The 14,445-nt window shown below is 34.8% G+C and overlaps 1 protein-coding gene across 6 annotated transcripts in view; it reads right to left on the bottom strand.

Annotated features, from left to right (window-relative positions):
* CSMD3 (CUB and Sushi multiple domains 3) overlaps window positions 1-14,445 on the bottom strand; it is a 1,242,277-nt gene that overhangs the window by 610,995 nt on the left and 616,837 nt on the right. For all 6 annotated transcript variants that reach the window (XM_027064013.2, XM_027064014.2, XM_027064015.2 and 3 more), the window contains one exon: window positions 7,787-7,908. In XM_027064013.2, coding sequence (XP_026919814.1) covers window positions 7,787-7,908 — 122 coding nt within the window. The remainder of the gene's footprint in view (window positions 1-7,786; window positions 7,909-14,445) is intronic.

Genomic DNA, 14,445 nt, shown 5'->3' with positions numbered 1-14,445 from the left:
CTAGAGATATGTCTTCTGGAGGCTTCCTTCAGTCTATGGGAACTGGTATGCCCACTCATGAGCCCTGAAGGGCCTGGGTAACCCTTAGCCTACAGTTATGGGTAGAGAAGAAAGATAGCCCAGCTCCCTTGTACTGAGTTGGAACAAAGTCTGATGTATAATTTACACAGACATAGGATCAAGCTACAGCTTGGATTTTGCCTGAAATTTCACCCTTGTTTAACTTTTTTCCAGTCCTGCTTCCCCCACTCTCTTAATAGTTTCCTCGGTGCACTTCCTTAAAATATCACTTGCATATAAATCCTTGTCTTGACTCTGTTTTTTGCAGAAAAGACAGCTGCAGTCTGCAGGAAAGTGACACTTTCTATATCTGGCTGAGGTCTCAGACCTGGCACTGAAGCTTGGCACAGGTCCCAAAGCTCTGACTCTTTGGCACAAAGAGCTAGTGCCTGTAAGTGGGCAGGCTAAACGAAGTGGCAAGAGGCTAGCTGCAGTGATGGAACAGTGACAATATGGAAAGGCTTTTGATGTTAGTGTTCCGGGTGGAAGTCAGGGTGTATTCTGATGCCTGAAGAGTTTATGGGGAGGAGCACTGAATGGGTCTTTAATGGATCTAAACAAAAAACATGGACTTAAATGTTGTACTGGGTATATGAATAAAATATTTCACAATTTAATTACATTACCACATCATAAAATAGACCCTGACTACTTATTCTTGAAATAAACAGTAGAATGAAATGACCTGCCTAGAAAGGGATAAGATTTCCTATTAGAAGAGGTTGTCCTTCTTGACGTGCATCTAAGTTTGAGACAGGTGTCCCATCTATCATGTCACTTCAACAGAAACCTGTGTCAAAATAATATAAAATGTTACAGTAAAATTTTATCAGAACTATATGAAAAGTCCAATAAGTATGCTTTATGTTAGCACTTGAGAAAATAATATACATGTATAAATGTTACTAAAAATATTATAGAGTTAACATTTATTTATAAAGCAGTATAATTGCCACCAAAATATTTGCCAATCGTTGTGCACTAACTTTAGACTATGCTTGATACAAATGCCTAATAATTTCTCAAATATTCCATATGCATTGCTTATTCTTGTCCATTAGTTCTTTTTTTTTTAATGTTTACTTATTTTTGAGAAAGAGCACATGCACGCAGATGTGAGATGAGAGAGAAGGGGAGACAGAGAATTCCAAGCAGGCTCCATACTGTCAGCACAGAGACTCACATGGGGCTCCAACTCACAAACCCTGAGATCATGACCTCAGCAGAAATCCAGAGTCAGATGCTTAACCAACTGAGCCACCCAAGTGCCCCATTAGTTCTTTTATTTATATAATAAATGTTAACGGGGCACCCACTGTGAGCTATGTACTATTCTTATGCTTAAAGCTCCTTAATTATTTAACATATCTCAACATAGGTATTATGATCTATTTGATGATGTCATCCACCTAAAATTGTCTTTGGAATAAGGGGTAGCATAAATATTTACATAATACATTAAATTTAGAAGATAATGTCCAATGTACAAAGTGTCGTATTGTTTGCTGACTTGGGTGTTCCTCCAACACTCCTATGACATGGCCAGGCAAGGATAATTATTCCTGCATTGAAGATGAGGAAACTGAGATTCGGAGATGCAAAATTACTTGAACAAGAATTCAGGGTTTCTGACTCTTAGATCAAAACTCTGCCCAGTATCCCTCTGCATAGAATAATAAGGAAGTTATTTCTAAATAGGTGAGGAATACCCAGCGTGAGTTCTTAAATATATACACTTAAAATCATGCCATTGCCATACATAGGTTATAGTCAGCTGTATTCTTTGAGTCACGAGGTACAATTGTGAGCCAAATTTAGAAACAAATTAAGTATTCATAGTCCTGGAATACAAAAAAAAAAGTGTGTTTTTGGCTAGTGTTATCCCATATTTTTTTTAAGTCATAGTCAATTCACATCCTTTTGATGACCAATTTTATATCTTCTGGTACTTTAGACTTCTGCTAAACTAGTGAGAGTTAAAATTTAGACTGAAGTCGACCTCACATGCCTGTTTTTATTTTCTCTGAATTATATTCTTCTATGCTCAATTTAATCTTGTTATTAGTGACCTCCCAGTGGGTTTTATTTTGTCAGTTGTGAGATTTGTTGACATCCTGGAGACGTCAGTATTATTCTCACAAATAGCCATCCAATGTGGATAAAAACACGTCGCTTTAAAGTGAGAATATGAACTGGACAAAAATCCATAAAGAATTCTATTCCACACATTTTTATCTTGGTTCTGCACATTATACTGAAAATCTAATTAATAAAAAAAACTGTACCTTATACTGAAGAACTATTTAATTAAAAAAAGCTATTTTGACTTTACTATTAATTTATGTTTACATTTGAAAACCCACTTCTCAAAAGGTCACTAGACATCCAAGAAATTAGAGTAGAAGTACCCAACATTACCTTGTGTTTTCAAGAGCTAGAACCTTTGTATCCCAATATTGATGAAGATAGAAGAAATAAGAATATAATCAATTTGCAGGATATGTATTAGAGAGTAAACTGGGGAGATAAATATTGCAACAGATTCTTTACTGTCAAGAGACAATAAAAATTATGACTGTATCACTAGCTTCCTGCCTCAGGGTTCCTTAGTGACGATTAATAGAAACCTATTTTGGCTGGCTTAAGTAAAAAAATAATAATAATAACGTAACTAGATAAAGATATGGGGTAGTTCATAAAAGTAAGGAAAAGCTAAAATCCCAGCTTGCCAATGGAGGCATCCTTCTTGCTTTTCCTTGAAGCCCCTACAAAACTTCACATGAGGCAATTGCCTTGCAATGGGATGTTTATTTTCCTGAAGACCAACCACTAACCACTATCTCCTCATATTCCCTAAAACAGAATCAAACTCTCCATGGTGACGTTCAATATTTTCTCTGAACAATATGGTAGCCACCAGCAACATGTGGCTATTGCGTACTACAAATGTGGCTCATTTGAACTGAGATACCCTTTAAGTATTAAGCACGTTCCAGATTTCAAAGATTTAAAATGAAATAAAATGATGGTAAATTATTGCATTAATAATTATGTTCTGATTACATGAAATTATAATATTGAGGTTAAATAAAATATGAGATTAAAATTAATTTCATCTTTTAAAACTGTAGCTACTAGAAAATTTAAAATTATATATGTGGCTCACATATTTCTTTCTTTTTTTTAATGTGTATTCATTTTTGAGAGAGAGACAAAGACAGAGAGGGGGTGGGGGGTAGGGGCTGAGACAGAGAGGGAGACACAGAATCCAAAGCAGCCTCCAGGCTCTGAGCTGTCAGCACAGAGCCAGACACAGGGCTTGAACTCTGGAGCCGTGAGATCATGACCTGAGCTGAAGTTGGACACTTAACTGACTGAGCCACCCAGGCGCCCCTCACATATTTCTATTGGACAATGTTCTTGTAGACAGCCTCCAAAATTTTTTCAAGACATAGATCAAAGAGTTTTGACAACTACTTTATCCTACAGTTAAAACATTTTTTAAATGTTTATTTATTTTTGAGAGAGAGAGAGAGAGAGAGAGAGAGAAAGAGAGACAGAGTACAAGCAGGGGAGGGGAAGAGAGAGAGGGAGACACAGAATCTGAAGCAGGCTCCAGGCTCAAAGCTGTCATCACAGAACTGAATGCGAGGGTCAAACTCACCAACAGTGAGATCATGACCTGAGCCAAAGTCAGACACTTAATTGACTGAGCCACCCAGGCACCCCTCTCCTATAGTTTCAAATGGACATCTTTTTTTTTTCTTTTTAAGTGTGAATAGCTGCAAAATATGCAAGTTCTACTATACTATAATTTTATAAATATTTGAAATACAGTTTCCTTAAAATCTTGTTAACATTAGTCCATTTAATTTCTAGAAAACGTCCACTGTATATTATAATTGCAAAGACTGTAATATCAATCAGACAAATTAGGAATTCTATGTGTTCAATAAACCAGACTTTGTGCTTCAATTCAGGTTACTCTATAATTCTATGTATTGTAAATTCTAATTCTAGGATATACAGAGATACAGATAGATTAAAAGATAGGTGGGTGGATAGATGATACATATGCATATACACAAACATACACGTGAACGTACATTAAGAGATAAAAAGAGGGGACTTTCTGTAAGTTTGTTTTGTAGATGAAATAAGGTATTGTCTTCTTCAAGTATTTCTTAGTGAATCTATTTTTTGCTTTGATCTCAAAGACTCTCCCCTCAGGAACTATATGCACATAGAATGTTCTCTGGATCGCTAGAATTTTATTTATACTCATTTCAGCTGGAAAAGTAATATGTGACTTTCTTTTGAAACCATGAAAGACAATCACGAAAAGGAAAGTGATAAAAGAGAACAAACAGATAGAAGTAGGTTCTTAAGCTGGACTCTGTTAAAAAGTGGAATACTTGAAAACGGTGTTCAGCTCTGCCCCCCGTCTCCCCCGCCCGCCCATACACACACCCTGGAAATTGTTCGTGTATTCCAGCACACACATACAAAAGACTGAAGACAAATGCACGAGACAACTGAAATCAAGGAAGATCCTCCTCATACAAATTAAGGAAAAGCTCAAGACAGAGAAGTATTTACTTCACACATGGAGCTAATGTTAAATGTTAAATTGTATTGCAAGAAGAAAAATCAATTCAATAACCAGTCTAGTTTAAAGTATTTCTTCTAATATTCTGATTTGCTGTTGTGGTGAAGAAGCCCTCAATTATGTTCATCATTGAAATTCTAAGATTAAAGGAAATATTCCCTTACAGAAGCTTGTGGAAGGGGTATAAAGTAACCTTAAACACATATATTACTTTAACATTGCAATGCTCAGTCATTATATTTTATGTTTAGTAAGCTTAATGGCAATGTTTGTAAACTGAGAAATAAAAAATGACTATAATTTAATGTTTAGTCACCTATAAATTAATCATCGCATAATCAAATGTGGAAGAAATGGTATATAGTGACATTTTTTTCTGCATCAACACGTCAATTAAATCTAACAAATAAGACAAACACATTTCCTAATGAGACAGCAACATTTGGCAAAATAGATGTCATTTAAAATGATCCTATTTTGAACAAGCCATTTCATGTTTCCTTATCTAGTCAGTATAATAATTTTATGATATATTATTATTTCTAATAGAGGAAAAAGAAAAACTAGTTAAGAGGAATCAAAGATCATGCCTGTCTACAAATTTGTAACTACTAAGAGAGACAGTATGGATTTGAAATCAGTTCCATTCAGTTTAATCCAGCTTCAGATCTCAAGAGATTTTTCCACCAATCATATTTGTGGTTTGGACAATTAGAACACCATGATTGCTTTTAAAATGATCAAACATAAAGAAAAACATGTACAATGATATTTGAAGAAAATTATAGATATTGAGGTATTAAGCATCTTGGTTAATTGAGATTTATACCAACTAGGAAAGCTGTATGCCCATGTTCTATGCCAGTGACCGCCTTCCTGAAAGAGATCTGATGTGAGAATCTATAGAAGCGAAACAGGATTTTTCAAACTGTGTTATAACCTGTTAGTGTATCATGAAATAAATTTATTGAGGCATGACCCAATTTTAAAAACAAATAGGTCAATATAGATTAGAATAAAAAATAGAGAAGTGAATTCACATTCACAAATAGAGAAGTGAATTCACATAAGGGAAAATATTATTTTGTGGCATTGTGTGTACGTGAGTGAATTGGGCCACGATGTAAAAAAAAATTCTAACTGCGGGTCATGGTTAAAAATGCTTGAAAACCAATCTCTATAAGGATATCTTAAAATAGAGGTAAACCAACAGATCAAAAATTAATGTCCTCAGTCAGGTACTTGATAAAAATAGCAAAGAAATGAAAGTAATTATGTCCTCCTTAGAAAATAAATTGGATTTTTTTAGAAGAAAAAGAAGAGATAAAAGTTTGGTAGATTGGGTAAGATAAACAAGGGGAAATGTGATGACCTCTGTGAAACTTCAGGTATCTCAGTAAATGAGAATGAATTAAACTTAGCAAAGCAGACATCTCATCGAACAGGAGATAATTACCACATTTTGATGACAATTACAGGTAATTATCATGACACAAAAAGATTTCTATCTCAATGCAAGATTAATATAATGTGTTTGTTCCATACTTCATAATGAATTTACTTCATGCTTATCTTGGTGTAAGATACTTACAGCACCTTAGTGTGAGATACATCCTTGTAATAACACATATCTTAAAAAGTACACAGTTCTGACCTTTGCCAGCTATGTGATCTTAGATAAGTTATTCAGTCTCCATGTTAAACGCAGACAATAAAAGTGTCTACTTCACAGGGGAGTCTTAGGAGGATTAAACAATTCATAAAAAGTGCTGTGAATAGCATCTGGCATGTTGCTAAGCCTTCAATAAATGCAAGTTTATTTTTCAAGTACTACATGATTTTTTAAAATATTTCAACAACCCATAATTCATACAGAGAAGATATCTGACAAATAAAATATTTGTTCAACTGAACTGACGACACAGGTTGGGTGAGCAAAATAGTTTCTTTATATAGAGGAAAGGTTAGATTTAGTGATTTTCCCAAGTTTAGACAGTTAGTTTGGGGCAGAAGCCTTCTGATCTGGTTCTGATTCATAAATCGGGGCTTGCCTATGAGGCAAGTGTAACTGACCACTGAATTGATTTTTAAAACCATGATGCTGCCCTTAGGATAACGATTCATGAACATAAAACATTCTGGCAGGCATTATACACTTTATCTAATAATAATGAGTTAATGTGTTTTAAGTCCTCACTATATTAAGCACTCTGTAGTAATTACCTCACTTATTTCTTACAGCACTGTGAAATGCATTCTCCCAATATCCCCATTTTTATAGATAAAGAGACAGAATTATAGGGAGGTTAAATAACTTGATCAAAGGTATCAGTAAATTGTAAGTCAGTATTTGAACTACCATCTGAACCAGTTTTATGGGCTCTACTACCAAACTTTCCTTCACTAACCCAGAAAAGATACCAAACAATCCGAGAGGAATTCTGATTCTGTCTAGTTAGGTACTCTCTGTATTCTTCCAAGGAGAAGGAGGATAGAGAGAAGATAGGAAAACTAGCTGTTTTTTTCATCTTCTCTTACATTCATTCAGCATAATATTCTTATTTGAAGTATTGTGGCACATGCATGTTTAGATGTATTACTCATTTATAGTCAAACAGAAAGACAATCTAACCTTTTGAAATACCCATAATATGAATCTTCTATGAGTGGAGACCACAATAAAAGCTACCTTTTATAATAAGGAGTAGCTGTGAGATGTATAGTAATAAGAGAAACATTGAAAGAAAAGGCAGCTTTGTGCCAAAACACGATATATCTGAATGATACGTCAAGCAGAAAAGATAGGAAGCAAAAAGCCATTATTCATGGCTTCTTTAAAAAAATACATACTTACAACTTCAAAAAAAAGTCTCAGAAAACATTCATCTACAATTTTAATGTGGTGTCACTTATGTTAGTCACCAGGAGGAGAATTGTATTATTTAAAGATTGATTTTTCCCAAATTCTCATATAAGTTTACATTTGGATAAGGGAGAAGTAGAAAGTATTGGCAGAAATCATACTCTAGATACAAATTTTCTTTCCTGCACTTCTTCATGATCTCTTTGCCTTTGTCTTTATGATTCTGCTTCCTGCCACAGACGGTTCTACCTTACCTTATTTGTATTCACTGCTGTGATGACCCAGACGCATTGTGCATTGCTGTCATACTGGAATGGAAAGTTGGGAGACGTAAAGGTTCCACTTGGTCCTTGAAGATTAGAGCCACATGTCTTCACTAAAAAAGAAATTGCATTTTAAAAGTGAGCCTATGCCTCATGCAAAATCTTAGCAATACACTGTTTTGCAAACAGACTTTAAATTCAAAATTGTGCAATTACAGCCACGTTGACATACATGTTAGGGCGTTCTGTCACTTATCAAAGTGAGACTGTTTTTTATACTCGAAAGTTCACAAGCTCAATATTTTCAACATTCACTGAAAACTAACTATGAATAAAAGTGGGAGGCATTATAAATTATCCTCTGACTGTAAATGGGTTAGCTTAATTAGGGAGAGGTACATTTATGCAATATCATGTTAATAAAAATCTACAAAAAGAAAGAAATAAAGCCATGGATTGATTAAGCCATCCAGATAGTGTTTTCAATCCTATTTATTAAGTATCCTAGGACTTGAGACTGAGAAATCAATATTAAAACTACTTTTACTGTTCTTATAACTGTGAATTAGACCATTCAGGCTACAAAAAGAGCTGCACTGAGGTAATTTTAATGAATTCCCACAAAAGTTAAATGTTGTAATACTTCTTCAGTTTTCCAACCCTTCTTTCTTCTACTTAAGAAGAGTGAGTGGCTGCACTACATCTGTGCCTTCTCTTCCTTCTTGGTCATCATGTTTCTTGTTGGCATTTGTTGTTGTTGGCATGTTTCTTGTTAGTTTTGATTTGCATCTCTTTGCCCCATTCCATTAAAATCCTGCATGTGTCATCCTTCTCCAACTCATTAATAATAGTTCAGTGTATTTTTAAATGATGTACATATATTTTCTTTTTTTTTTGAGGTACACATATTTTCAGTGCACTTAAGACTTTACATAGTTATTACCATCACCACTTTATTTTTTTAATGTTTATTTATTAATTTTGAGGGGGGGGGGAGAGGAGCAGAGACAGAGAGAGAGAGAGAGCCCAGTGTGGAGCCCAGCACGGAGTTCGATCCCATGACCATGAGATCATGACCTGAGCTGAATTCAAGAAATCAGATGCTCAACTGGCTGAGCCGCCCAGGTGCCCATATTCATTGCCACCTTAAAGATCCATTTAGAGGTCCCAAAATTTGCTTGACTTCCCCAAGATCACTCAGCTAATAAATAGCAGAGTCAGGATTACAGCTCAGGTTCTTTCAACTCCAAGTCTTACTTTCCTATCACCCAGGGTCTCTCTAGTATGTTAAATAAAGTTTTCTTTACTAGTTTTTTCACTTTAGCTTATATTTTAGCATAAATCTCTTCCAGATAACTTGAAGTTTATATCTTGTGGTTAAACCATTGAGGATTAAATGGTTACTTTTCCTTTTTCTTCCTTCAGCATCAGTTACCAATTTTTCCTTTTTTCCACTTACTACCTAATTTCCTGTAAGTCTTCTATGCTCACTACAGCATTTTCTTGCCTCTCATTCCCTCTCTCTACCTCTCTCTGTCTCTCTCTGTCTCTCTTTCAATTCCCATGGTATATATAGTCCCATCTTGGCTGATTTTAAGCTACCACAGGTTATCAAGGCCTCACAAAATTTCTGAGTATTCAATAATTGCCTTTTCCTCCCACTTTATTGAGCTATAATTGATATACAACATTGTGTAAGTTTAAGGTGTATGATGTGATGATTTGATACACAGTAAAATGATTACAGGAAGGTTAGTTACCTCCATCATTTCACATAATTACTATTTGTGTGTGTGTGGGGGGGTAACATTTAAGATCTAATCTCTTAGCAACTTTCAAGTACACGACACACTATTATTAAGTATAATAACTATAATGTATATTATATCCCCAGAAATTATTCATCTTATAACTGAAAATGTATTCTTTACCCAACACCTCCCCATTTTTCCCACTACCCCTGGCCCTGACTTTGGCAACTACAATTCTATTCTCTGTTTCTATGATTTGGTCTTTTTTCAGGTTCCACATATAAGTAAGATCATTGCTCTTTAATATCTTACGAATCTTCTATGTGCAATATTCCATTTTCTTCTCCCTTATTCACTTTTGAAAGTATTATAGTTGACTTCTCTCATTTTGGTATCCAAACTGCTTTCTCAATGCAAGAAATGACCTTCTAATTGCTAAATCTAATAGTACTTCTTCATTTTTTCCACATACACGATTTCTTAGCAGAATGGAAAGAACTGATAAGCTGTGTTTGAAATTATCTTCCTTCCCTTAGATAGTCCTAAACTCTCTTGATTCTTACCTAATTGTTTGAAATCATTATGCTCCATACTTTGTATTTATTTAAGTTTGTTTATTTATTTTGAGAGAGAAAGAGAACAAGCATGAGCAGGGAGGGACAGAGAGAGAGAGAGAGAGAGAGAGAGAGAGAGAGAGAGAGAGAGAGAGAATACCAACCAGGATCTGCACTGTCAGCACAAGGCCCCCAGTGCAGGACTTGAACTCACAAACCCTGAGATCATGACCTGAGCTGAAATCCAGAGTTGGATGCTTAAGTGATTGAGCCACCCAGACGCCCCTCCATATCTTGTGTTCTTGGTTTGGTTTTGTTGCATTTGACCCTTAGGTAGCTTAATTATAAAATGATTAAATGGCCTTTTTCTTTGTTCAATGGTCTCCGTGAATAATCTAATTCATTTCTAGGCTACAATGGTCACTTATGTACTAATAGCTCTCAAATTTACATCACCAATTTTTCCATCTCCTACTTCTAGAGTAATCGTGTCTCTGCCTGCTGGACATTCTATGAAATGTTTTAAAGAAGCTTTTAATTAATTATACATTTCTTCATCCACTTCCCTCCCATCCATACATAGGCACCCTTCAAGACCTATGTATTTCTCATCTGAAACATTCCATTTTCCTTTTCTTTTCTTCTCAATACCTAGTACTTCACCATCATCCTTTCTTGAGCTAGAAATAGCTACTTAACTCCTTTCGTATACTCATTTTTCTTCCTGTGTTCCATCGTCTTTAGTGCTACTATATTTATCTTTCTAAAATACAGATTTGATTATCTTACTTGACTTCATTAAAAAGCTTGATCTCTGTTTCCTATAGAATAAATTACAAACTGCCTAATGCAAAATATAAAATTGTTTCTATGAGGATCTAGATTTCTTTTCCAGTACAATCTTCTGCCATTTTATACAGTATATACTCAACCTGTGCCAGAAAGGAATTCTTGTTCTTCTTTGAATATATCACACCCTTTATGATTTTCCACTCATTTCTATAATGTTTTCCAAGTCTCAAATGTGATTCCTTCTTACATTCCCTTGCAGAAATTCTTTTCATTTAAACAAAGCCAAGATGATGTGCCACTTCTTTGTATGAGAAGTATTCCTAATTCCTCCACTCAGGGTTCTGTACGGACTCTAGTCTTCCCAGCACATTATTTGAACAAAACATCTATAAAGGTGTTTAAGTGCTAGCGATCTGATAGAAAATAAACATTTTAAGCACTTCACAGCAATAAAATATTTATAGCAATCATATGATTGAAGTTAGTAGAATCAACTTTCTGATAGGACATACTGTTTCCTTGAGTGACACTACTTGGGAATTCTCTGGCATGCTTTGTTTTCTAAAACATATACACACTTATAAACTTTTGTGGACAAGGCCTGTTTTTCATCCCTGTTTGTTAACTCCTGATGCAGTGGCTTTCATAATGCAGGGATGTTTACTAAAGGAAGAAATATCCAAGTTATTTATCACAGCTCTTAGGTGGAGTATCAAATGAGTGACCTCTACATGTTGATGAATAATCTTTATATATATGTTCCAGACCAGGAAATTGTCCTTTATGAAAATAAAAAAAAACACTCATAAAATTACAAGTAAAAATCACCAATATATATGTTGGAGTTACAAGATGCTATTGGAGTAACAGATCAAGAAATGCTATGGAAGTGGTAACAGATCAGGGAAGGTGATTCTTAGGAAGTAACATAGAAAAAGAGCTGTGTTATTTCTACGTTTTGTTCCCTGCCCCTCTCTGGTAATTTAGCAGCCTTTCTCCCATGGCTTGTGTAGAAACCTTAAAAAGAACAAACCCATTCTGGTCAAATCAAGGTGAATTTGTACAAAATAAGGTGTGCATTTCGCCAGTAATACTTCATAAGACATTATCTTTTTAAAATTAACATGTGACCATTACTATAAGAGATGGTTGAAATGAAATGCTTTAAGGACATTTGAGGGAAAAAAATCATCCAATGTGTGCAGATGTATAGGCTCTGAATATAAAACAATGCAGTGATGAAAATTTGACTCAGAAAATAAAATGGCTCAGGAAATTAAGTATTTTCAAAGATATAAGTTATAGGAGGTCTAGTTAGAGCTATATTAGCTTAAACGAAGTAAATATTTCCCAAGTTGTGAAAAATCCTTCTTATATTAAAATAAAATAGTTTAAATGAAGGAATTAGTAATCTAGGGAGGAAAAAATACCCAGTAAATGAAACGAGTTCGGGAATTAATTTTCAACTGACATCACAAAAGATTTGCTCTAAAAAAATGGATGAAATGTGGTAGAAATCTATTATCAAAGTGGACAAAGGAAAATAAGACAAGTGAGACAAACACCATTAGACATAGAGCATCTGTCCTCTTAATGGATATCACTAGGAACTGTGGAGTTTACACATAGAAAATAGAACTCCATTAAATAAGTACAGATTTCTGGGTTGAGTGTCAGAAGTTTAGTCTTTCTACACAATATTTGGCATATGTTTAGAAGGACTCTGTTCAACCACACTTTATATTTCTCTTGCACTTTCTTTTCGAGAAGGAAACTCCTAATAGTTTGGAAGATCACACACAGAGTTGGTTTTATTATGAAGTTAATTCCTACATGGAAGTTTAACTTCATAGTAATCTAAATACAAACATGTGGAATTTAAGTAGTGACTTGAAATACGGTTATAACACTTTTAATACACCAGAATTTTATTTTGTTTTTATTTCACTTTAATTGATTAATATAGTATATAATATAATTTATGTTAAAAAAGGCTGATTTATCTAAACATCAAAGACCCGTTGTTAGACTTCCGATAAACATGCAGAGAAACTACTCCCTGAATCAATCCCAATTCTCAGGTTGTGGACTCTGGGTCATGAAACATGCACACACACACACACACACACACACACACACACACACCCCACCCCACCAAATACACACACATCTGAAGGTGAATGATAAAACCTATCTAAATCAGTGTCTGGAACTATCAATAAGTAGTTCTGTTTAATAATATTTAATTGGACATCCCAGTCCCTATGTCTTCATGAGAAGCTGATAAAGTCCAGAAGTGGAGTAACAATTAGGACTAATCTTCAAATACATCTGAGCGTCATCTGCATAACAATGGGAAGTCTAATCCATGTCTCACTGAAAGGAAGCATATAAATGCAGAATAATAATGAAATGAACCCAAAGCAGAAAACCGGAAAACAGAGGAGATGCCGTGAAAAGGACAGAATTAAAATCAGCAAAAGGCAGACTGCACAGGATCAGATAAATTTGATTAAAACCCAGCAAATGCAATCCCTATTAAAAGTGAGAAATACAGTGTACAGATTTTTCAAGTCACAACTAAAACAGGAAAATTCTTTATTTTTCTTTTTCCAGTTCTTGGCTGTCCATAATTTCACCTAGTCACGAAGGTCAAGTTTACATACAATGCTGCTTCTCCCTGCTCTTTGTTTCACTGAGTCACCCTACTGGTATAAGGATGAGAACATAAATGGCATGAAACCAGTAATAGAAATGATTTGTATGAATTAATGACGCAGTTTTCTTTTTGAGAAAAATAAAAGAAAATATAATTGAACCTAGTTTTTCCAGTAAGAAAGAGATCAGTCAGGTGGTAGGCAAGAATGGGATGAATTACTATGCACAATATATCTAGAAACCATAGTGTTTTAGGGACATTGATGAGGGAAAGGGAGGTAGAAATAGGAAGAACAGAAAGAAAGAAAAAGATGGATGGTGTGTCGTGACGAAGACGGGGGAAACTAGTTGTCCATAGGATTTAACATATAACAGTATGTTCTACTCAGTTTCAAACTGTTTGTCTACCTTTGATGTAGACTGCTCGCATCCTTTCCCAAATTACCCAGAAGATTAACTGAGCAGGTTATCAACTTTAGATTTAAAAACCATTTTTGTTTGTTTGCATGTTTGCTTGTTTGTTTGTTTAGAGGACAGTGTCTACTTGAGTTTATGTAACATCAACATAATCCAGAAAATCAGAAAGCAAGATTTAAAGCCAGAGTCAACTATTAGACATTAAGTTTCCACCTCCTGGTCCAAGAAATTCACTGACATCTTTTAGAAGACTTTGGACCTCCTAGAATTTAAATTAGAGGGTGAGGCTATCTGGTGGACATCTAAAAAGACAAGGAACTTTAAGGAGTCAATTTGTAATTTCAAAATGCACAATGCTCAAAGCTACTTCCATAACTTTTTATATGCTGTTTCCCTCATCTGGAATACTCTTTTTAGCTCCTTTTTTTAAAGGTTATTTATTTATTTTGAGAGAGAGAGAGAGAATGTGTGTGTACAG

This window comes from Acinonyx jubatus, chromosome F2 (genome assembly GCF_027475565.1).
Source record: "Acinonyx jubatus isolate Ajub_Pintada_27869175 chromosome F2, VMU_Ajub_asm_v1.0, whole genome shotgun sequence".
Classification (NCBI taxonomy): domain Eukaryota; kingdom Metazoa; phylum Chordata; class Mammalia; order Carnivora; family Felidae; genus Acinonyx; species Acinonyx jubatus.
Note: the sequence above shows the minus strand (reverse complement) of the source record. Positions and strands in the feature narration are given on the sequence as shown.